We start from the raw sequence: 26758 nt of genomic DNA, 5'->3' as shown, positions 1-26758 counted from the left end.
TGTGAACCAAGGTCAACGTACTATCATCAGCCAACTTCTGTTTGGTTACGGTATGAATAATGTGTAGCTCTGGATGAATGTCTTTATGGGTACGTGTGGATGTATGTTTGTACTCGAGCGTCGAGAAAAGGTAATAGTGTAAAAGAATATTACAAGGCCATTCGCCAAGTATCGCATATTTTGCTTTCTCCTAGCTCGTACTAAATCTTTGTTCATGGACTGCATTGATGTTTCATTGTCAATCGATCATAAAGACAACGACGAAGATAGTGACGGTGATGATGACGATGATGACGACTGAACAATGAAGAATGACAAAGAGAATGATGATGTTTACGCAGGGGTGGGGATAAAGAGAGGATGTGAGGGGGTTTTTGCTGGAGCGAGTACATGCAGCGTAGATGGGGGCAAAAAGAAAGGGGGTTGGATAAATACTCCAGCTGCGCGATGCAATAGTAATGAGCAAATAATCACGGAGTAAATACTCCTCTCCGCCACGGGCTGTAATTTGCTTTCCAGAAAACCTCATTTTCCCGCAATCTCCGCTCGTCAGGCAGCGGGTTAGTGAAATGACGAGCAGAAACAAAACGGCAAAGCGCAGGATAGCGCTCGACAAATGGGAGAGACCTTGAGAACGCTCGGGAGTAGTTAGGGGAGGTAAACGATACACGGCACGCGGTGGGAGTGGAAATTGCCGCGCCGTTGTTACTCCTGCCGGGCGCTGGGTGGCACCTCCGCGCTGACGGTAGATAATCACGGACCGCCCCTCTGCGCCGGGCCAAAATGATGGCGAAATGAGGTCCCCACCATCAACAGAGCCGGCTAGATTACAGAGCAGGAGAACTTAGAGGAAAATAAGGAAAGTAGATAGAGGGTAGGAGATAAGAGGGGAAGGGCACGAAGAAGACAGAAAATAGATCAATGTAGTATTGGGCTGAGCTAAATAGTTGCCGTAAAATGTAGACCTTGCACATTTTTCCTTTGTTTTGGGGGTTACAATCGTCTGTCAGAAAGCATCAATTTGCAGAGAAAAGAATCCCCATGATATCGAATTTACTGTGCAACAGTGTGAGACCAAAAAAAAAGTTATCTCCAGCACAAATCGAGGAAGAACTGGCTGATAATGACTGATAACCTAAAAACACCGCAATTGTGATTGGTCAAGTACTATTTGCATTCTTCACTTCTTCACCAACATCGAATTCAAGGAAGTATAGATACGAGGCCTTCAAAGTGAATTTAAACCCTGAATCTCTATCTCTTTCTCTCTTTCTATCTCTCTCATGCATGAAAAAATATATAAGTGTGTGCGTATATATATATGTATATATATATACACACGCACACATCACACACACACACAAACACACACACACACGTATATATATATATATATATATATATATATATATATATGGACTTATCGGTTTTTGCGAACAAACTCTTCATATATATGAAGACCTGAATATAAGAACGACCCAAGTCCAATTTTTGGCCAAACTTAGTTTGACATGGGGAATTGTAGCTTATGCATGGGCTCATCTTGTGTATAAATGATAAATCCTAATTACCCCCGGAAGTGCCTGAAATGAATGAGTTAAATCTTATATGAATGTAAGAATGAAGGACTTAGGTTATTCTTACATTCATATTATAGCGTCCTCTCTCATCCTTCTCTCATCTCTATAGCAGAATATCATGTCTATGATTCAAAGAACGACCCAAGTCCATATGATTCAAAGAACGACCCAAGTCCATCACACAAAATGGCCTCTCCACAATTAATGTAAATGTTAATTGTCATAATAATATATGTTCTATGTATATACAATGTTGCCTTCCCATCACAGTTAAATAGAATATTATTGGCCAAATAAAAAAGATAAGAAGTTTTTTTTAAGTTTACTCGAAATGGTCTTCCATGGACTTGGGTCGTTCTTAAATTCAGATACTCATATATATATATATATATATATATATATATATATATATATATATGTATATATATATACATTTGTGAACGTTGCTTTGAAATTATTAGTCATCTTAGTATTGCTCCTTTTGAGAAAAAGTGCAGCAGTTGAAAAATTGGTCTACGCCGGAATCGAACCCCGGTCTTTGGCATGGAGCACTAACGCTTCAACGCTCGGCCACGGCGACTTCATAGCTGTTCAGTCAGACCCATCAAGCTCGATTACTCAGTGGACAATATATATATATATATATATATATATATATATATATATATATATGTGGGTGTGTCTGTGTGTGTGTGTCCGTGTCTGCCTGTCTGTCTGTGGGTATGTGGATATGTGTGTGTTTTTGTGCATAAATATTGTGTATAAATCATAGAGTATTGCACTATGGTAAATAGTGTTATCTATAACAAGATTTGTGATTGGTCAGATTGATACCATGTGACGTGCATAGATTTTATTATAGTGCACGATATGTAGAGTACAGTCTAGCGTCCCCGAAGACGCCATGGTACTGTTGCATATTTTCTGCACACACGCGGACAAGAATAGTACACCTGTAAAAGGTGTAGTTACGAGTGTGCCGGCGTAGGCACAGTGTATGAAGAGTAGCATACGCTCTCTCGGTATAGTCGGTACGCAATTTCTTAACTCTGCGTAGTTTTTCAGGCAAGCGGTGTGAACTGAAAGTCCCATTTTAGGATTTAACACAAAAGTGGAACGTATAGAATCTATCGTTCTATAAAATCTCACGCACATTTTAGGTCTTTATGCAATGTCAGCGCAACGTATAGAACCTACCGTTCTATTCAGATTTCATTCAGATTTCATTCAGATTTCATTCAGATTTCATTCAGATTTCATTCAGATTAAGATGTCATTTGCATATTTGCATATTACAGTGGTTTAACCCCCCCCCCCCTTTTTTTTTTTTTTAAGAAACACAGGCTTAATTTTCCATGAACCGTGCAGGGAATTGGTATGCCAAACCACAACAAAGTTATCGTTCGTAGTAATACGCTAGAATTCTGATTGTTTGCGCATAATCTACGGTCTTGGCCTAGGCCGTCCTGGAGCTGGAAAAATCTGTGTTGTAAATACACTTTATTTACTGTAACATATGATACATGGTCTTTCATGCACTGTCATAACCAATAAACACTCCTGATGCATAATAATAGCCTTCGACCTCGTTGAAAAATGACTGCAATTTGGCTAATTATGCATTTGTCGCGCATGTAATCTAGTATAGTGCATTCAAAATCATGCACTCTCTATGTAATATAATTCAAACAGTTTATATAATGTATGAAAAATATATTATACAACGTATTCAAAGTCCTTATTTTTTGTCTCATATGTAGCTATGTTAATAACTCTCCATCTATGAATCAATCTATCTACCTATAGTCAATAGGTCAAGTATAATGTGCGTTGTGATTGGTTGGATTGCATCACGTGATCGTGAAAATATTTCGGTATAGTGCACGGTCATACCCCTAGGGATGCCTATGCTTTAGGCCTATGCTACAGCGCGCATATGCTTTGATTGGCTACGCAGCGATACGCGCCATGGGGACGTAGGATAAGCACCTTACGCGTACGAGGCTGTCCGTAAACAAGATTGTCGTGATACTCTGCATGTACGAAATCAGAAGTAGAATCTAGAGCCCCGTCTTAACAGGCCACGAAACGTAGGGCAGCCTCGGGGTTGCCTCCGGAGAAGATTGTTTTCCGGAGAAGATTGTGTTGTAAAGACGCAACACAGTGGACAGCCTTCGGAGAGCCTCCGGAAAAATCTTACCTTGCGATCGACCAAGGTAGACTCGGGGTAGCCTCCGGCAAACCGCCGGAGGCTACCCCGCGAAGGTGTCTGTTAAGACGCTCGCGGGGTGAATCTTCGCAGAAGGCGTCATGTGACCAGCGCTAAGTCAGGTGACAAGCGCAAATCCTATGAACTCTCCCTCAAAGTTCTCAACCGACGTATTATCCCGACCAGACGTCGCGCAAAGCAGGGCGACTTCCGCATTTCGTGTATAATAGGCGTGCTCTGTTTGTAAAACATGTGGCTGATTTCATGACTTTTATACATTCTTTATTTCTTTTTAAAGATCTTTAAGAAAAGAGCAATAAAAGGCGTTTTTAGGGTAAAAATATCTTAAGGAAAAACAGGAGAACTAATTCAAACGCCTTGGTAGCTAATAGGGCCCACATGCCTGTATCAGTACATACGTGCACATTAGTACGCAATTAAATGCTACGGCAATGACAATGATGTGAAATGCTTCCATTTTTAGCGTATGTGTAATGTGATTGGTCAAGGAGAGCTTATTCTCCCCGGAGAAAGTTTTCGAGCAATGCCTATTAAAACGGGGCGCTCGGCGTTCAACACGTGTTTATGAATCTGTCGAATGTAAACACGGGGTGAATCTTCGCCGGAGAACGCCTGAAGAGGTATGTTAAGACGAGTCTTTAATCTAGTAAACTAAATAAGATATACCTTGCCTTGAGAGTTTCTGGCGAAATTGTGGGGAAAGGCGACTCCAAAATAGTGCTATTCACTGAGGGGCGCAGCCCCGACGTGAATAGTGTTTTTGGAGGCGCCAAGGCCTATCATACTTTTGAGCAGAAACTCGAAATTAGGCAGAGTATATTTGTTTTATATTTTCGATAAAAATGTAATTGAAAGAAGGGGAAAATATGAGGCGAGAAGTCGTGGTAAGACAAGTTATGGATGTGAAGATGTTGTGGAGGGATCCCCGGGGAGGGATCCTACAGTGACCGTACGAAGCAGAGCGCGATGTCACAATTGCTTTGCGACGTAATTTCACAAATAGTATCCTAGTTTACTATTTTGAAAATGGCGTCATAAATGCGGCGTCATTTTGCAAAATAGTACGCCGTGGAGTGTCAAACATCCCAACATTCTGACATAGCTGAAAATACCTATAATTACGTGAAGCTCTTTCAACCAATCACAAGAGGACAATTTCTGTTTCTCTATCCCAGATATAATACGACCAGAACTACGGAAAATGTATGTAGACTGAGAGTTCTACTAAATCAATACTATAACAATTAGTACATGCGATTGTTCTATTGATGCATCAGTACTGGAATATACATTGGATCTCCACATACTAAATCGCCCCTCGTGCAGTTCTTCACCTCGGCCTGCGGCCTCGATGAAACAAAAGGCACTCAGGATAATTGAGTATTTGTCCTTCTATAATCCAGCATAGTGCATAATCGAGCATGAATTATATTATGTATAATGTACCATTGCATTCCTCCCCCCCCCCCCCTCTCACTCATCTGTTCTCTGCCTAAATGATAACACAATGGGCGAGTAGCATGGAAACGCCTGCACCGAAGTGATGATTACATTCCCAGTCGACATGCAACGCAAAAAGACAATGGATATCACCAGAACTATAGTAACGAAGGACAGAACCGAAGATGATTGACAATGTCTTACCTTTTTTATATTCTCATTTCTTTTATGGAACAAAGAGCCGCTGTAAGACGAGGCCAATGGTCCGAATCCGCTTGTGTCATCCGGTCGTCATCTTAAAAGCAAGGCACTTTATTCTCACAGCAGTCAGTCATAGCCTAGTCCCTTTAGATGATATCCAAAGTTGTCGCTTTAAAGGGTGTGTACAGTTCTGGTCGAGGTGAAGATTTAGCTTTTAACGTTTTGTGAGATATTCAGAAACCACTCTATGAGATGTCAAAGAGCATGCGGTTCTAAGGGGTATCAAAAGTTTATTCGATGAAAATAAACGTTGAATCCTTCTTAAAATTACATGCTCTTTCATATTTCATAAGAGGCTTTTCATTATTTCACTTAGGAATGTTCAAAACATGAATCCCTACCTCAACCAGTACTGTACAGTCCCTTTAACGTAGTTGCTTGCTCTTCACTTTTAGTGGCCATTTGAATATATTCACACACACACACACACACACACACTCACACACACACGCACGCACGCACGCACGCACACATGAGTTGTCGACAAAAAAAAAAATGTATACAGTGCAACAAATTTTGAACGAAAAGTGCATCTAGCAATGAGTAGACGGAGCCAGCCGTATAATGACCTGTACAGGTAGAAGGGCTCCTCATGGCCGGACACGGTGGATTAAATTGCTACCTAAGTGAAAAGCGATTATCACTCTAACAAATGAAATGTCCAAACTACTATGAGAGTGAAACCTATTCATTCATTTTCCATTCAATATTTTTTGCACTTCACATTTTCCTACCTAAACATTCTTTACCTGTCCATTCTTTAAGCAATTAAGGAAAACAGAGGACGGCTGCAACAATAAAAAAAGAATCAGAAAGTATAATCCTCAACAAAACAGAATACATTTGTTCTGTAGGCAGGATCAATGTGTATTGTCATCACGGATCCGATAGAAGCAATGCAGTTATCAAAGCCAATCTTGTTAGACAAAAGTTCATGGTATGGCTATCATTCACAAACCGACCGTAATATAACACAACTATATGAGTCTTGTTCTTTGCGGTTTTGAAGTGCCCTAATTCTACCTTTTAAAAGCTTGGCGTTTTCAAAACAATTATTTACATGATTCGAAATTACCTTGTGAATAAAGACACACGAATTTGTATTTTTCACAAAACCCAAAACATAAATTCGTCATCATCTATAGAAGACATGTTATAATTATTTACATGATTCGAAATTATCTTGTGAATAAAGACACATGAATTTGCATTTTTCACAAAACCCAAAACATAGATTCGTCATCATCTATAGAAGAAATGTAGCAATTTTTGCAAAGATATAAGTAGTTATGCCAGAAAATACATGATACTCACTAACGTAATATGGTCTAACATAACTTTGAAATACGCAGTATTTTCTACATTAACGTTTTAACACTATAAATCTAGAGCTACTCACGTTGAGCTCAGGCCTATCTTGAGTGATGAAACAGTGCCACAAGTGTTTGCTTGACGATGTTACTGGAGCTAACGCTGCAATCATCATATTGCAATATCCAAGACAAGAATGCTTAAACGTTCTAACACTTACAATAGTTTTTAAATCAAGAATGCAAGTAAGAATTAATTCATATGATTATTGTGATGATATGAATGTAATGACTATTTGAATATATTATATTTTCAAGATATTAATTTACAATAGAAGCTTAGAAAGTTCACGTTTTTACTCGGGCCTTAACCACTCCGAATCTCAAAGTTGAAAGGTGTACGAGAAAATAGCCATTGTACTTTCGTTCTGCCAGCGCAAATAAGCCCGAAGGTTAGAGCGACATAAATTTTGTTTCCTTGATTTCTCGTTTATCTGGAGTTAGTACATACTAAATGAGACTAGAGGCCACAGGTAGATGCGTAACGGTTAATTGTATAAGAGGGCAATTAATGACACAATTGCTAACCATTCTAAGCAGAGAGTATCGATTCCTGCTAATTGGCATGCGTATTGACAGCATTCACGTGGACAGAGTTGGAGGGTTCAGTTGCTTAAAAAAATTGTGTGTTCGTGCGTGCGTATGTGTGCGTATGTTTGTGTATGTTGTGTTTGTTTGGGTTCAGTTTACGTAGTCACTATTAAAGGAAATACATAAATGCTTATGAGCAAGCTACTACAGGAACGACGGCTTAAGTCCCCCCTGCATGACTAGGCAATAGGAGCATAAAGTGACCTTACCAAGGGTCGCAACCGCTGCTGCCGAGGAACTCGAACCAGTGACCTCGTAATTGAGACCCCATGGTGGTAAACCACTGGGCCACCCACGACGTCGACCTGCAAGATGAGCGTTTCGCTTCTGAAATAGCAGAGCTCAAGGGCTATAAGTCGTTTAACCCCTCGCTCATGGAAACTGGCTGTATTATACATTAAATCAATGGTATACACCACAACTCGAAAGTAATGGGTTAACCAGCCAAAGGACTGACTAATTGTATGTTTAATAGAAGTGCATTGCGTATAGATCATAATCACCATTAACCTATAGAAGCATTATTAACATGTAGACCTACTCGTACAGTGATAATTGAGTGCGAAAGAAAGCAGTAAGGGCAACCGAATAACTGCAACGTCATTCCATGCATTACTTTATACAGTGTCAATACGGAGAGCGTACTAACCCATCATTGGTTTCAACTGGATGCTCTAATCTCTAATGCCCCGTACTGATAGAGGTATCATCAGGGAGGTGGAGTTAGAGATCAGTGACTTTGATGTCATTTCGCCGTCTGATCTCACCCCAACACGAGATGGCGCACTTCTACACAATTATGTGCCCTGAAAAGTTTGGTCATGAACACCTGTGGCAGCATCCATATTCTACTCTTCTGGAGGGGGTAGAAACAATTATTATAGATCATGCATCATTGAGTGAATATGTGCAGGTAATGTTAAGATATTGTATATATTGCTTAGATTAAGGGTTTTTTATAAATATTCACAATCCAGTCTTGTAAAGAAAAGTGATTGTATTGAGTAGTTTTTTTTTCTGTTGTTGTACTGTATAAGTATGTTTTTTCTTTTGTTGATTTAGATTGATAAATGTATGATTTTATGTATAAATTTTTACATATTTTTTTTATTGTAAACACCTTATTATTTATGAAGCACTGTGTTTTTCATCTATGTATGTATTCTGTAAACTGAATGTATTTCAGCCTCTGAGCTGCCAATTTCAGGAACAATAAACCTCATCAATTCAATTCAATTCAATTCAATTCTATTCAATTCAATTCAATTACACTTTGCGCTATTACAAAATCATTATTTTTTTTTCGTTACGGGAAACGGAAACGTACAAAACTTCAAACCCATCCAATCTCTGCATGCTCTGATTCGCATCTCATAATATCACTCAAAATATATGACAATCAAGTGCAGCATCAAGTTTGTTGATTTCAAATAATTATTTCTTTCACATGATCGGAAAGAGGACAAATAGAAGCAAAATACAAACGCAACGTTGGTAAGTGCAGATAATCATCAGAAAAATGACATTATCTTTCCCGATAACAATCCACTTAAAGCTTGTTAATTACAGTCATAGGCAATGCAACATGATCACATAAAACATGTTAAAAGATAGTATATGACTACCTGCGGAATTGTGGCTCAGTGAATAAGGCCATGAGTAATTGATCTTGGGGTTCCTGGTCATGTTCCTGGTTCGAACCCCAGGTAACAGCTGTTGTATCCTTTATAATTCTTCACTATCTAGCCCTTCGGAGAGAACGAATTGTATCGCTTCGTGGTTGCTTGCTTCCAAACATCCACTTAGTGGCCACAAATGATCAGCCCATATCATAATACAACATCTAAATCAGTCATTCAAATTGATAAGTGGCAAGTGTCGACAAATGGAATGTAATCTGAAATCTCAAGAATAACAAGCAGACAACACAAAAACATAGCATTGCAACATTACCATAGAATTTTAAATACACAAAGGATAGTAAGATTGAGAGGGGAAAAAAATCATCATAATTTTGGAGTTTCGGTCACACGAAAATATTCATCACGTTTTAACAGAAGGCAACGGCATTATAATGCACCATCAAATAAACAACATCGACAATCGATCTATTACATATGGGTTGAATCATTATTATATCTCCTTTTCTTAGGCCGATTTTATTTCACTCCAATGTTCAAACAGCACTCCAAAGATATTCCACGTATCTTTAACACTATCCGTGATTATTTGCTTGCTATGTTCTTCAAACAACAGTTTATTCCATCCACTCAGAAACGTGCACTGTAAACACATCGGTGTTAGATTTAACACCATGGGTGTTAAATCTAAAACCGATCAAACTTCAATAGAGGACCACACCCACAGGTGTAGAAAATGCACTGTGATGGTGTTGAAAAGTGTTCACCTGCCGCTTCGTGGTGTTAATTTCACACTGTACCTGGTGTTATTTTGACACTGTACTGGTGTTAATTAAAAAATGACACAATATGGTGTTGATTTGATATTTGTTGGTGTTGATATCAATGGTTTAACACCCGTCCAGCTTCAATAAGAGACCACACCAGCTGGTGTTACTGTGGTGTAAATTTATTTTCACATTTTTTCTAAAATCTAGTATTTTAATGTAAAATTCTTGATCGTCTTGTTTAAATTAAAAATCAACAAGAAGTGCAGTTACTAAGAAACTCTTCAAAAACAGTTTTATATTTGGAAATGACACCCGGAGGTGTTAATTTAACACCATAAATGAGCACCGAAAATTTAACACCAGCTCGGTGTTCACTATTCAGCACCGGACTTTTTGCAGTGTAATGTGTAAAACATAATATACAGCATTAAAAACATCGCAGAAACAGCTCGTATTTCGATTAAATGACAAAACCTGCCATTACCTTAATGGAAATATTTCACTTTTATGTAGCAGCACGGAGAAGGTGTATACCATAACATCGTAACAACTAATGCGAAGAGACTTGCCTCCATAAGACATGATAATTGGGCTATCGTCTTCGTGAAGGCTGGTTTGCAGATGTAACAAAATTCATGGACAATTTTTCCACAATTTCTATGGATATCACAAAGCGCAATTCAAATTCGATTTTTTTCCTCCTATAATGGCTATATTTTAAATCCAGCCTGCGTTCATTACATTGCTTTGTTATGTGGGAGAGGCTTTGAATAACGTTTCCATCTGCCTATCATGACCGACCTTTATTATAAGGAATGCATAAAGAGTGATCAGACAAAAGAAATAGACAGAGATAGATAAACAATAAATTTCAAAATATCATTTTCCTGACCCTATGAATCATAAAAACGGCAAAGGCAGCAAGTATTTTAATTTCTAGGAAGTCTAGAAAGTGCCATTTTGAGTCAACCTGGCGGGTTAATTGAATGATTCTTGTTTTCAGAAAGATTTTTTTTTTCTTTGTCAAGTTTTAATATCCGTCTACCGCCCATACGGTAAGTGGAAGTGTGAAGAAAAGCATTTAACCCACTGGGTGCCACACTAATCTCCATGTCCGTAAGGTTTGAACGCGAAATTTGTGCACATTTGACTCATTGGCAAATAAATGGTTAACAGAAAGACAGCGGTAGCTTTAATCCTTCGTCATAAGCTTGAATAGAGCAATAATGTAATGAGCATATGGCAGATCGTAGCTTTATCTGACGATCCTTTGGGCATGGGTTGTCACGGAGACTAAAACCCCCTTCTTTTTTTTTTATACAAAGGACAGGGTGCCCATCAACAGACCGTCAACTTCAAAAACACTCCTCTCAATATAAAATGCACACATGTTAGATATTCTATCATTTCTTGTTTTTCTGGTATAATAACACATTTCTAATTTTGATGAGCTGTAGATCATTTCTGAAATCATTATTCTTTCTGAATCCAACAGTAGGTAACAGGAGGAAAATGTCTGACGACATTTTGTTGATGTGATGACGCAAGGTCCCGTTGTGTTCCATGTTAAGGACAGGTTTCCCGGTTCGTGCAGGTCTCCTCACTGTCCGCTGTTACTCTTTCTTCCAGCAACGACTTCAACCGCTTCAACTCAACTGATGAAATATAATGAAACATAATCTTATACAGGTATACTAATTGTGGTGATCAATCTCTTGGGAACACACATTTTGCAAAAGTCATGATAACACGAAAATATAATTCTGTATGCTATATATCAGCATTGTGTCTAAGTAGGACAATATCTTAAATGATCAGGAACGTCTCAAATTCGTCATAATCAATCCACGAAATACCACCGATACAGCCATCATCTGTATCATTACTACCACATGACATTTTTTTTTTCTGCTAGGAGTCGAATTCTCTCCCCCGCCACTATGCATTGTTCTGTAGCTTGACTATTTTGGGATGACTTTGATTTTTTATTTATTTAATTTTCTGATACTGAATTCATTAAAGCTGAAGTTTCAACTCTTAAAAGAATAATATCATTCTCTCGATGCATGATGAAAATAAGACATGTGGAAAATCGTTTCAAATCTCTGCTCGTTACCAATACTGAAACACCTTAGACAAGGACGCGGTGACAAACGCTCTAATCACTTTTAAGCACCGAACAAAAACTTCTGTCAAGACTACCTGAATTTGAGAGGAGTTTGGGAAGTATTTCCAGCTGGAAGTAGCACTCTCGTGGGAACGGAGTGGCGACGTTCTGAAACGTGAGCGAGATATCTTTGAACGCCGACTCCTCCCCGCTCAGTCTCCTCCATGTTGGATATGTAGACTCAGCTGCAGAAGTTTCGTCATTTGTTGAGAGATTAGGATTTCTGTGTTGATAAAGAAATAGTGTTTAATAAGACTAGGCGTTTTTTTATTTGGTTTGTTTGTTGGTTTGTTGGTTTGTTGGTTGTCATGTACATCAAAGCAAACAGGGCGTATTCTCATGTTGTCGAGAAAGCTTATAAATAATTTTATACATTGAAAGGAACTTATTTACGCTAGCAACATTATGTCCACTTGAATTTGCAGCGTGACGATACCAAGTTTTATTGAAATAAATAGTATTTTGTTTTTATCATGTTAATTTATTTTCACAAGCTGGCAACTATACGATGGGGTGTAACTTTAGTAGGAATAATACTGTGAGTACACGCGAACACGAAACTATGGTAAATGACCAGCAAAATCTGGGATTTCTGGAATATGTTTGATATTGCTTTTCGTTTAAAATGATTTGCCACTAAATAAAACAATAAATGCTTGCAAGCAAACCAGCACTTGGCTGACTAGGCGATCAGGAGAAAGGGCCTCGCCCAGGACCACAACCGCTGCAGCCGGGGCACTCGAACGAGAGATCTTGTGATCGATAGTAAATAATTTTATCAAATTCAAATTCAAATTCAAATTCAAACTTTATTTTCACTTTTTTTTTTCCAACAGAATGTACAAAAAAACAATATGATACATTTGGCATGCGAGTCATTGATAATATACATAGTCAGACAGGGATAACAACATGTTCATGTCTTTATGTTTAGTAAAAAAAAGAAACATACACTCTATTTATACACTCTGTGAAAAAAAAGTGGAGGTACCCACTCAAAAGACTATGCTTGTAACATGTGGGCACCTCTGAGGGAAAAGGGGAAAAGAGGGTAAGTAAAGGGGGTGAAAAAACTTACAACTACAAAGAGTGCGGGAAACTGGGAAAGTCGGGAATAGAAAAAAGAAAGAAAGAAAGAAGAAAGAGAAAGCAAAAGTGTGAAAATAGGGAACAGAAAATGGGGAGAAGAGGAAGAGAGAGAGAAAGAGAGAGAGAGAAAACCTAAATTATTTTAATGCATACACCAAGGGGCGAAGACCACAGAGACTATCCACAGAGTCCGCAACAGCTCCTCGGATATGATTTACTTGATTGCCCAACTTCAATTACAACAGATTAAATCCACTATTTAATATAGGAAGCAGTCATCAAAAACTTTCAAAATTACTGCATTTGATGCATGTTTAATTCAGTTGTGTCACAACACACCCTACCGTTCAAAAGTTTTCGCATAAAAGCCGCAAATATGAGGAGATGTCACTTTTTTTCCCGAAATGAATCCTTAACATGCAGTGATTGTTTATTCTAGTAACGGTTTTTGATAAAACTATTGTTCAAATTTTGTTTATATAACAGTAATTAACATTGATTTTACTAATCAACATTTTAATGTTTTTTATGCTTATCCCTGGCCCACATTTTAGAACTATGTTTGAAACACTACAGCTGTCTGTTTTGTTTGGGTTTTTTTTTTTCAGCTGTAAATGTTAGCGAGGGGATTTAAGGCACAGATTTTAAGGTATACAAGGAATTCTAACAAAGTTGTCCACTTCAATAATCAGAGAGGAAAAAGAAGTCATGACAAACTAACCCTGTTTTGGCAAAGTTCGACCAGTACTTCATGATTTGGCGAGATATCCCAACCTCCGCCTCGTTGAAACGTCCCCTCCCTTCCGATGGCCCGTCGTCATCGGCAGCGATCAGGAGCGGGCTGCCGAACACGTAGGCGATGTCCTCGGCGTGGGTGGCCCCCATCCACTTGGCGTCCGAGCTCCACCACGAGTGAGAGGGCTCGTGTGTCATGATGTACGGGTAGACGATTCTCCCCGCCTCCACCAGGCGGTTGGCCAGTTCGATGGACGGACAGGCGAAAACGTTGTCACCGAAGAACCCGATGGCGACGTCCACGTAGTTTCGCTCATCAGGATTCAAGAGCTGTGGTCAGGGTGAAAGGGAAGCAGAGAATTATGCGTAGCACTGTAAGTCGGAAAAGATTGTGTTTTTTCTATATTTAGATATTTATTTGATATGTATACATTATGTATGCACGTGTATGTGTATATGTGTAAATAAGGTACGTATGTAAGTAGGTTAAGACCATGTGCGGTGTATGAATAATCGATTCATGAATGTTCATAATATCATTAAGGTCCAGAAACAATTAACATAGATTGATAATGATGATAATAACAATGATATCATCGAGAAGTACGAAGGGAAAAAAGTAAAAAAAAAAAACAAAACAAAACACCAAAACAATGTAGATATGAAATACTTCTTCAGGGGATGAGTACACGTAGTTGATGACGTCAAGCACAAGGTCATCCATCCCATCGATCCCATAAAGCGTCGTAACACTGGTGATAGCGCCCTCAAAGGTAGTCCTGTTCCAGGTTGGCTTCACGCTGTCGTCCAAACCCGCCATTTTGGGCGTGGCGTACATGGATCCCTCCTTGGCGAGGAACCCGATCACGATCTCGACGTCATTGAACTCGCCGTTTGCTTCCGCGTCAGAGGGAGACCTCGGCAAAAATGCACCGTCGACCACGGCACGCAGCGTGGTTGTCGAACTGATTGCAGGATCCTTTTGCAGCAAGGAGTTACAAAAGTAAAATAGATGAGGTTGAAATTCGGAACAATGTCATTTTCTCGAAAACCTGTTTTGTTTTCAAATTCAAAACGAATATATTGTCATCATACATTATGCATTGTTAACCACCTGGTACTTCCCGGGCAATATAGAAAACTGGGTTTTATTGAAAAACGCAAAATAGCACTTATCGAACATGTCAAGTGGAGCTGTAATATTTTGTGGTTTACATAATAGCTTTGTTATTGACAGTATAGAAAAGGTCTTTGTCAGGATGGTGTGTCTAAATCAAACATATGCGAGCAATAATCTGTTCTTACGTGGCATTAAAACACAACATTCTTCCTAATTCGTTCACAGAATAAGTACAAAGTAAGATCATATTGGGACTAAAGTGACGATATGAAAGTGATGAAGTCGAGAGTTAAATAACAAAATCAGAAACAGCAGAATGTAGAGATGATGTTTATGATGATGACTGAATCTACACGACGACGAAACGTTTCCTCAAAATGCTTACAAGCGCAATCAAAACGTTCCCGTTTCGTCTAGTATATACTTGGATTCTACTTGACATTTTTAGCTTTACCCTTTCGCTTCAAAATGAGACTTTTTGAAGGGAAATTTCAGTCTTGTTACAATGCATCTTTGCATTGGAAAGGGTCGTGCTCACCTCCATAACTGCGATCAGTTCGTCCACTGTTTTCTGCCGGAGACATGCCACCATATCGGCCGTGCTGTCGACGTCGCAGTTCGCAGCTGACGCCACAGTTCTGGTCATCTGTACGGCGGCGTCCATCGACGCGCACACTCCCAGAGCGGCGCTGGCCCCACTCTTGCATTGGCCGAGAAAAGGTAATAAAGACTTCAGTACAATCACAGACGTCTCAAGTCGTGTGCTATGGCATGATGATTGATAAGTTATGACATTGTCATCTGTTCCTTCAGGATGTCCGACTTTCTTATCATTTCTTTCATTGATATGATCGTTATGCAACGGCGTAGCCAGGATTTGATCTTAGGGGGGGCGGTTAGTCTGCGAGGGAGCGAAGCGACCGAGCCCGAGCGAGCGGAGCGAGCGAGGGGGGGGGGGGGAGGGTGTGGGAGGGGGGTGTCTCCCCCCTCCCACGGTAAGAACTTTTTGCATTTTGATGTTGTAAATGGTGCAGTTTGATGCATGTTTTTGCTCGTTTTATCGACGTGAAACAGTCCCACTTGTTTAAGGTAGCAGCATATTTTAGTGTAGATAATTATTGAACAATTTGCCTATAAAATGGTATAATTTAAACACACTTCTTGTATTAATTCTTTTCACTGAATATCATGAACGCGACTGAACCCGAGCGAGCGGAGCGAGCAAGGGGGGAGGGGAGGGTGTGGGAGGGGGGTGTCCCCCCTCCCACGGTGAGAACTTTTTGCATTTTGATGTTGTAAATGGTGCAATTTGATGCATGTTTTTGCGCGTTTTATCGACGTGAAACAGTCCCACTCTTGTTTAAGGTAGCAATATATTTTGATGTAGATTATTATTGAACAATTTGCCTATAAACTGGTATCATTTAAATACACTTCTTGTGTTAATTCTTTTCACTGAATATCATGAACGCGACTGAACCCGAGCGAGCGGAGCGAGCGAGGGGGAGGGGAGGGTGTGGGAGGGGGTTGTCCCCCCTCCCAGGGTGAGAACTTTTTGCATTTTGATGTTGCAAATGGTGCAATTTGATGCATGTTTTTGCGTGTTTTAACGAGTTGAAACAGTCCCACTTGTTTAAGGTTGCAGTATATTTTAGTGTAGATCATTATTGAACAATTTGCCTATAAAATGGTATCATTTAATCTTCTTGTGTTAATTCTTACACTGAATATCATGAACGCTGTCTGCAGTTCAGCAATCAAACAGAAAAAGCATGCACACGAGGGTTGTAGATAGGGGCATATCCCCTCCCACACGAAGGTGATTTTGCGTTTTCAGACCTGAAATTCAGCGATCTGGTGCAATTTTTGCTGCAATACTTTTTCATCGAAGTGTTAAAATCACGGAATTTAGCTCTTATTCCGAATGAGCACCATCTGTGTGTATGTATAAAGTCTAGTGAGATAGAGCTTAGGGGAAGGGGGATTCCCCCTCCCACTCGCGGAGCTTTTGTGTTTTTAAAATTGAAATAAAGCGATCTGGGTATAGCCACAGTCTACTTCTATGCATGGTGGAAGGGGGGGGGGAGGGGTGGGCGACCTGGGAGAAGGCGTGGGCGAGTGTTATCTCCACCCTTCCCTTCCGATGGAGCTTTTGCCTTTTTAAGGTTGAAACTGAGATATCTCGTATACGCATATTTGATGGAATCAACATTTGGGAAATCACAACAACAACAACAACAAAAACTGATGGGGGGAGGGCTGAGGGAGGAAAGGGTCGATTAAAAGGGGAATTCCCCTTATGCATGAGGGAACCTTGAGTTTTCGGAATATAAGTGATAAGTCTTGTGCACTCAGATTTATTCATATTTTTTGTGTAAATCTAAAAAGTGTACTAAGCTAGGGAAAGAGGCACAGAGGGGGAGGGTTTGGGAGGGGGGTACCCCCTCCCAAGCACGAGAGATTTTGCATATTTTGAATTGAAATTCAACGATCTGGTGCACACTTTGAGTGAAATATTCAAAAAAATATCTTATCTGATGAAAGGTTGCAAAGGAGACCCGCTTCATGTGCATGCATACAGTAAACACGCATTTTTTTTTCCGCCTCCCAAATCCCCGGTCCAAATCTTAGGGGGGGGGGGGGGGGGGGGGGCGACCGCCCCCATCGCCACCCCCCCCCCCCCCCGGCTACGCCAGTGTCGTTATGACTACACGATCATTGTCATCATGATTTGATGATCGTGAAAGTGCTGACAATGCCAATGTTTGTTTCAATCATCTTCTTTTCGTCACCTCATTGTAAATATAAACATTAACATTTTGTAGTAATTAACGTCATAACTACCATCTCTTCTACTTTTCTTCGTACTATCAGTATCGTATTACCAATACTTCTGTTAATGTAGCATCGTGAACAATGCACAAAGTTCTAATTCATATTAGTCTCTTGTTTCTTCTTTCACTTGTCTGAAATCGTTCGTTCCATTATTTCTTTCCCTAACCTAATGATCCCCGCCGTACTCTCTTTTCATTTCTTCTTTTCTACTTCTTTCAAAACTTTGTAGCATTTTCACTTTTTGATCTCTTTTTAGGGCTTTTTACACTTGTAAATTTTTGCTTAGCCCCGGACCAACGGTGGGGCTAAGGGGGGGCCTTAGCCCCACCGTTGGTACGGGACTATCCTTAGCCCACTTTCTGTTTACACTCGTTTTTGCCAAAGTGGGCTAGCCCCACCGATAGTACGGTACTATCTGGCCCTGCAAAATAGCAGGGGTTAGCACCGCAATTGCGGTGCTAGCTCCGCAATTGCGGTGCCAAGCAAGTGAGTGTAAACAGAACGAAAAAATAATCCTGGGCTAAGCGACGGAGACGAAGTGCGACCCTCACTGACCAATCAGAAACGAGGTTATCAAGTGCTGCCGGTGCGTGCGTGTACGCATACAGTACACAGCGTAATTATGAATATTCATGTGGTTTGGAAAGTCCGGGGCTAAGAAATATGAGTGTAAAAAGGTTAGTTTTCTCCTTAGCCCCGGACAAGAGATAGTACGGGACTAATTGGCGAGTGTAAAAAGCTGAAAAAATTGGTACGGGACTAACGATAGTCCTGGGTCAGAGAAAGTCCGGGGTAAAGAAACACAAGTGTAAAAAGCCCTTTTTTCTCAGCCACACTCACTCAAAAAGCAGCTTTATCTCGGTGTCAAAAATTTGAGATACCTGCATGATGCCTCTAGAAAACAGGCCGGCACTCATGGGGGACATGATGTGGTAATTCACGCTCCACGACCCCGCACTCTCTCCGAAGATGGTCACTCGACTGGGGTCACCTCCGAACGCTGTTGAAAACAAACAAACGGACAAAGAAACGAACGTAATCAAGGGCAAACTATTTTAACCCTAAAGGGCCCGGGGGGGGGGGCGGAATCCATTTGGCAAAGGGTCTGGAAACCAAACTAAGACCCACTAGACCACCTGTGCTCCCACACCATGAGCGCTAAAAGGGAGTTAAACCTTTCCTTGTTAAAAAATTGATCTTGACTGATGTCTCAGGGCTTTGTCATGATTTCATGAATTATGCTCTTTCTCGAATAAGGGAAAAAAGACCACTTCACTCTGATATATTATCATGGATTTACTTAGATCCATGGTTGCACAGACATAAGAAATATGCTTGTGCACATTTTCAAGAGAGGGGTTACTTCTTTTTATCGAGAATTTCCACGGTGATGTTAATAATTTGGATTAGCTACTGGCACAAACGTATAGAAGGTTTAGATGTGAGCATTTTAACTCCCGGATATGAAGAGTCTAAGCCTTGCCCTAAAACCAGAAAAATATCCTGGGCCCTGTTTCATAAAGCTGTTCGTAAAATTACCATGACTTTACGAACGACTGGAATATGAAGTGCCAATATGTGTGCAATTTTTCCCTTTTCCCTTTAACAAAGTACGACTTTATGTTAATATTTCAACTACATTAGGGCAATAATACATTTTCAACTAAAAACGTGTGTTAACATGTACGAATAATCATTATCACCAGCAAATACCAAATATAGCTATTGAAATTAAAATTGATTAGGAAACCCACTTGGCCTTGTCATACTTAAATCGTTCGTAAAGTCGTGCGTAACTTTACGAACAGCTTTACGAAACAGGGCCCTGGTGTTATTGTAAGGAGATTTCACAAATGGCCTTCCTGACTGTAGCAAAAGTTTGGTAAATATCGGAAATGAAATGTGCTCGTCGAGCTTAAACGCCATTTTTTTTTCAACCATAAACACCGTAGTAAAATCTCTAAAAACGAATAATGTTTGGCGATACATGTATTCAGTTTCTGTTGACTTCTCCTTTCATTCAATCTCCTTCCCACACAAAATGCGACTAAAATAACGATGAAAACGATTAAAAAATAACTTACCAGCAATGTTTTCCTTCACCCACAAGAGAGCCTGCCGCTGGTCCAGCAAACCTAAATTTGCAGGGATTTCTCCGTCACCTGAAAAAAAAAGGAGAGAAGCAAACCAAAAGCAAAACTAAACAAAACGTAATCAAATTGTCCGAATGATTGAAGGCTTGTCTTTTTTTTCCAAAGTGATTTAAGTAAACTGAACTGATCTGAACTAAAATGAATTTTTCCTCTTTTTTTTTGTTGTTTGTTTGGGGGGGGGTTCCTTGCAATTTCTCCTCTCAACCTCCCCATGCTCTCCTCTTCCTTCTCATTCTCCTTCTTAATTCTCCTTCTGCTGCTGCTCTTCCTCCCCCTCTTCCTCAGGTGTCCTCCTCGTCCTCCTCTCCACTTCCTCCTTCTCCCCTCCTCATTCTCTTCATCATTCTCCTCTTCCTCCTTCTTCTTCATCTCTTTCTCCTCTTCCACCTCGTCCTTTTTCTTCTTCTCCTCCTCCTCTTCCGCTTTCTCTTCCTCCGCCTTCTCCTCCTTCTCATCATCATCATCCTCCTCCTCCCTTTCTCCTTCTCCTCCTCCTCCTCTTCCTATTCCTCCTTCTTTTCACCTCCTCCCTCTCCTCTTTGTCTTCGCTCCGCCTTCTCTTTTTCCTTCTTCGTCCTCCTTCTCCACCTCCTCCTTTTTCTTCTCCTCCTCCTTCTCTTTCTCTTCCTCCGCCTTCTCCGTCTGCTCATCCTCCTCCGCTTCCTTTCACCATCTTGGCACGCTTGGCACGCTTGACACGCTGCAGTTTTGGTCATCGTTTTTACCGTCAAAAATCTGACAAACTACTGTTTTCTGTCACATGTTTCAACATCAGACTTCAAATTATATGCCTGAACTTTGCTGGTGACAATGATACTATGGTGAAAACCAGAGAAATGACGAAACATTCAGAGAAGAAAGGTGCTTCAAATGTGAACTCCAGCGCCAACAACAAGAGAACGGAATCCCCGGAGTGTTCTACAGGCGACGTTTCGGCGATGAGTCATCCGTCTGCACCCCTTGGCCACTCTGCTGGTCAGTCAGCCATTACCACAGAGGGGGCAGACAATGGAACTCTTTTGTGTGACGAGCTACAAACGCGAATTCACAATGCCTTGATGTCCGAAACAGTGATTGCTACTATAGTGAAGGCTGTCGCCGACGCCATCTTGGAAAATGTCACTGCGGAGGTGTACAAGGCCATCGACTTCGATCTCCAGGCGAAAACTGCACAAATTCTGAAGCTTGAGGAGGAGATCGTGACCTTGAAAAAAGAGGTTCATACTTTCCAGAGAATAGCAGAGGAGCAAGAACAATATAGCCGGAGGAACTGTCTTCGTTTCCATGGTATCGACGAAACGGCGGACGAAGACACTGACCAGGTCATCATCAAGCTGGTGAAAGAAAAACTGGACATCGAACTTCAATCAGACGACCTGGACAGATCGCATCGAATACCGATTCGCGTCCACCAACGAGCTGGAGAACGCAGACCCCCCGCGAAACCAATCATAGTAAAGTTCACCCGGTACAACAAGCGACGTGATGTATACGCGGCAAGATCCAAACTGAAAGGTACGAACATTTACATTCATGAAGATCTAACCCGTGAACGAAGTGATCTATTGTACAAAACACGAGAACTCGAAAATGTGCTGAGAACGTGGACATATGATGGGAGAATCTTTGCCCTGACAAAAGACAACAAAAAGGTGAAAGTGACGAGAGCAGCTGATCTCGATCGAATTTAAGTCATGATCGCTTGTTTTCATTATTATAAAGACTTGTTAACAATATGAGGATAAAATATCCATGCATAGTTTGTAATAAAAGTGTTAAAAATAATCAAAATGCTATGTTATGTATCATTTGTGAAAAATGGTGCCATTTAAAATGTTCCAATGAATGTATGGATCTGTTTTCTAGTGACAATGATTGGATTTGTCAGAAATGTATTTTCCATGAGCTCCCTTTTGCCGATGAGGATGATATGATTGAGAAAAATGTCACTGCCACGTCGCTTCTATCAGCTGCTGTCTGCATTCCTACAAATGCATTACCATTTATTCAATTTAAAAATATGGAATCATGTAAGGGCATGAAAATTGCACATTTGAATTGTTTGTCACTGTTCAAAAATATTGATGAAATAAGAGAAGTAATATATCAGTGTAAAATTGACATAATGACTCTTAGTGAGACCCATTTGTGTGAAAGTATCAGTGATGCTGAAATATGTATTGATGGATATACCCTACTACGACGTGATCGTAACAGAAGCGGTGGTGGGGTTGCAGTCTTTTTGAATAACAACATTAGATTTGTTCAACGAGATGACCTATGTATAAATGACAAACTGGAGATGATAATCACAGAAATTCACAATGAAAAACAAAAGTCATTTATTGTCATAACGTGGTATAGACCACCGAATTCAAATGTTCAAACTTTTAATGAATTTGATCAAGTTTTGCAAAAGATTGACGATTTGGGCTTACCATATTTTATTTTAGGGGACATGAATTGTGATGTCACAATGAATGCATGGCACACAAATAAGCTCTTGGATATTATGAAGTCATATAATTGTCAGCAGATTATTGATAAGCCCACACGAGTAACTAATGTAACTTCCACAACAGTTGATCTTATATTTTGTAGTACTAGAGATAAAATAATCAAAAGTGGTGTTGTTGAATTGTCCATCAGTGACCACTACATGATATATTGCATTCTTGGTAGGCAACAATCTAGTTTTACTGGTCATAAGTATAAAACTGGAAGAAATATGAGGCATTTTGATGCAGATGCCTTCAAAAGAGATGTGGATCAATTAAATTTTGGGCCATTATTTCTGTTAAAAGATCCTGAAGTTGTTTGTTCAATTTTTCTCACCATGTTAATGGATGTCATCAATAAACATGCACCACTTCGTAAAACTCGTATTAAACAAAAAGAGTCACCTTGGATGACTCCTACTATTCTACACCTTATGCGTGATAGAGATCGCCTTAAGGCTAAAGCCAAGAAAACTAAGAATGATGATGATTGGGAAAAATATAAGATTGCACGTAATAATGTAACTGCAACTATTCGACAAGCTAAACGTGAATTTATCTCTATGAAGATAGGGTCTGCAATGGAAAATCCCAAAAAAGTATGGAATGCCTTGCATTCATTAACCTCTGGAAAGAAAACTGGCAAGCAAGCAACTTCTATTAAAGTGAACGGTAATATTGTACACGGCCAGGCATTGTCTAATACTTTCAATGATTATTTCATATCCATTGGTAAAGATTTACATGATGATAATGTACAACTTGTAGATGACACAGATCAGTGTGAAGAGTCATTTTTGTCTTATCTTGATCTGCCCTCCTTTGTGTTTCAGGATGTCATATCCTCTGACGTTGAAATGATATTGAAAAAATTATCTGAAAGTAAGGCAACAGGTCCAGATAATCTACCAGCTAAGTTGTTAAAAGTTGTATCTATTATCATTGCACCTGTTATCACTCACATTATTAATCTGTCACTACATACAGGCATTGTGCCCAGTCAGTGGAAATGTGCTAGGGTAACACCTGTACATAAAGGGGGTAGTAAATCATTGTTGGAAAATTATAGACCTATCTCTGTGATCCCGATCTTGGCCAAAGTTATGGAAAGTGTTGTGTACAATCAACTGTTCAGTTATCTCAGTAAGTATGATGTGTTATCTGACTGTCAGTCAGGTTTCAGACCTAAGTATTCTACACAAACTGCCTTATTAAATGTGACAGATAAATGGTTTTGTGAGACAGACAAAGGCAATTTTACTGGGCTGGTAATGATTGATTTGCGTAAAGCTTTTGATATGGTTAATCATAGTATATTGCTCAAGAAACTAAAACTGTATGGGTTTGATAATTCTACTCTGAACTGGTTTAAGAGCTACTTTGATGGAAGAACTCAGTTCACGTCCATTAATGGTTATGCATCCCATAGTAGTAGAGTAACATGCGGTGTACCACAAGGGTCCTTGCTGGGACCGTTATTGTTCTCCTTGTTCGTCAATGATATGCCAAATAGACTGCGATGCAATGTATCGCTATATGCAGATGATACGTGCCTGTTTACGTCTTCAGAGAACATACCTGAAATTGTTACTAAACTTGATCACGATTTAAACAGTTTATCACTGTGGTTAAAGAAAAATAAATTGTTAGTGAATGTGAAGAAATGTGAACTGATGTTCATAGGAACACAACAACGTTTGAAATATGTTCAAAATGATCTGGCTAACTGTCATATATATATTGATGGTAATGAAATTAAACAAGTTAAATCTTGCAAATATCTTGGTGTGGTCATTGATAACAACTTAACATGGAACAAACATATTGATCTTGTAATGAATAAAGTTGTGAAGAATATGTACCTGCTTCGAAGACTACGTCCATATATTGATAAAGATGTTGCTTTGACATTCTTTAAATCTTTAATTCAATGTCATTTTGATTACTGTAGTTCTGTATGGAGCAACGCTAGCAAATCGCTTTTGAGAAAATTGCAAGTTCTTCAAAATCGATCTTTACGAATTGTTATGAATGTTGATTATAGATATCCTTCAAATTCATTGTACACTGTACTGAAACTCGACCGTCTTGATTTACGGTGGTGGAAACAGTTAGCATGTACTATGTTCAGAGCTGTGTTTAATTTTTATCCGCCATATCTATGTGAGTTATTTTGTTACCGTGAGTTAGTGTATCGTACTAGGTCAGGTGAAAAGAAACTACAACTTTTTCGACCAAAAACTAATTATGGGAAAAGATCCCTAAGGTACAGAGGAGCTAAATTATGGAATGATTTGAATTATCAGGATATAAATTCTATCCTATCCTTCAAACGATTCATCCTGACATGTAATAACAATATATTTTGAAGTGGCAGTGATTAATTATTTTGGGGTTTGGGGGTTTGGGTTTTGGGTTTGGGTTTTGGGTTTTGGGGTTCTGAACTGATCTGGATTAAGGGTCATGGGGTAAAAGGTCATGGAACTTATTATATATAAAAACAGAAAAAATGTGTAGCGATGGAGGCATCCTTTCTTTTGTGTTTTTTTAATGATGTACAACCATGCATATTATATTGTAATGTATTGTGTGTATTTCTAAGTATATTGCATATATTGTACAAATATTTTTTCTATCTCTTTCTTATTCCTTTTACGTGTGTTTCAATGTTTGTACATTTTAATGATTGTATGTTGTTTTTTTTGTGTTTTTTTTTTTTTTTTTGGTAATACTGTATATGGTCGGACCCCTGTGAAAAACAGCTCTTAGCTGACCAGGGCTATCCGTCCCATGAGTGGAGAATAAATAAATAAAATAAAAATAAAAAAACCATCTCTTTCATCTCACTCCCCTTGTTTTCTTGACCAGATTTTTACTACTACGCCACGTGAATAAACTCGAAAACCTCGTAGACCTTACCAGTGGCCAGGAAGCCGAATACGCCGAGTCGGTAGTTGAAGGTCACCACAATGACATCGTTCATGGCCGCCAGCGGGATCGGCAGAGTCTTCTCCACAGACCCAGCCCCAATAGACAGACCCCCTCCGTGAATCCAGACCATAACCGCTGCATTAGTTGGCTGCGGAATAATTATGGCAAATGACACATGCACTTCTAATTATTATAGATTGGAAAATATCTCGTTAATAATTGATGCAAAAAATACACACTTTTGATTGATTTTTAGACAGGCAACGCAAAATTGGGAAATCTTGCGACTATGACGTCACAACGTCATCTAATTTCGATAATTTGGAAACCCAAGAATAAGATTCCTCACTTTCATCGCTATAGATGAATTTGACTGAAATTTAGTTCATTCTATGTGTGTTCGATATGACACTTTAATCAAAGTACACTTGAGAGTGATGACATAGAGGTTTACCTGCGGATCGGGAACGTACACATCAAGATAGAGACAGTCTTCCGAACTCTTAGTGTACAGGATATCATCGAATCCTGGAATCGGAACTTGCGCGCAACCTTGCAGGGGCTTGGTGGCATCGTAGTCCCCTGCGGCCGTCTTTGCGACGGGTCGCTTGTAACGCAGCTCCCCTACAGGAGGTTCCGCGAAGGGGATCCTCGTGTACGTCGCCAAGCTCGTGGAGAAACCCGGTATCTGGTGGGGTCGAAACTCAATGCGCTTTCCGTGGTAAGTCGCGCTGGCGGTTTCGACCACGGGTTCGTTGTTGTTGTTTCCGACGTCATCCTGCGCGGTTGAACATACTGTCAAGCAGACGAGTAGTACTGCAAGTGAATAGAACGGTTTTGGCGACATCTTGCTCTGGGAACCGTGAGCGTTTGAGTGTGACTGTGACTCTTTCTCGCAAAGTGTCTTCGTACCATCGTAGCGCTGTCCCGTGAGTTAACACATTACAACTGTACTATGACAAAGCCTGTGTTTGCATTAACGGTTTGGACTTTGTCCTATATATGCATATTCCCTCTACTTGTTTTATCTTTGAGTGTTATTCTTACCCCGGTTCGTTCTCTCTCTCTCTCTCTCTCTCTCTCTCTCTCTCTCTCTTCTGTTTATCTCATTGACATTGTTTGACCTTGCGATATCGTTGGCCTCGAACTTCTGTTCATACATTCTAGACAAAATTTTGTCAGCTATTTCATCAAGTTTTTCCTGACTCGAGTGTGAAGTGCAACTCAATGGACAACCTAGTACTGAAAAAAAAAATGACCAAAGGGGTTCTGTGCTGCGTACTGAAGAAAAGTAGGCCTGCGTATGAAGTTTGTTTAGTTGTTCACAGGGCAACATGCCTTCCTCTTT

At 39.8% G+C, this 26758-nt stretch overlaps 1 protein-coding gene across 1 annotated transcript; it reads right to left on the bottom strand.

The window, feature by feature from the left end:
* Nucleotides 1–238: 238 nt before the first annotated feature.
* LOC139726516 (acetylcholinesterase-like) lies at nucleotides 239–26310 on the bottom strand. Its single transcript, XM_071637473.1, has 10 exons — nucleotides 25865–26310; nucleotides 25399–25558; nucleotides 19913–19990; nucleotides 18710–18828; nucleotides 15532–15693; nucleotides 14544–14852; nucleotides 13860–14203; nucleotides 12085–12272; nucleotides 733–843; nucleotides 239–297 (listed from the first exon to the last, which is right to left on the bottom strand). Exons 1-10 carry the CDS (start codon nucleotides 26255–26257, stop codon nucleotides 239–241), a joined length of 1923 nt encoding a protein of 640 aa, XP_071493574.1. The 5' UTR covers nucleotides 26258–26310.
* Between the last annotated feature and the right edge of the window lie 448 nt (nucleotides 26311–26758).

This window comes from Diadema antillarum, unplaced genomic scaffold (genome assembly GCF_040938485.1).
Source record: "Diadema antillarum isolate AM-2024a unplaced genomic scaffold, OU_Dant_1.0 seq00000086_RagTag, whole genome shotgun sequence".
NCBI classification, from domain to species: domain Eukaryota; kingdom Metazoa; phylum Echinodermata; class Echinoidea; order Diadematoida; family Diadematidae; genus Diadema; species Diadema antillarum.
The sequence above is the reverse complement of the archived record's forward strand: the minus strand, read 5'-3'. Positions and strand labels throughout refer to the sequence as shown.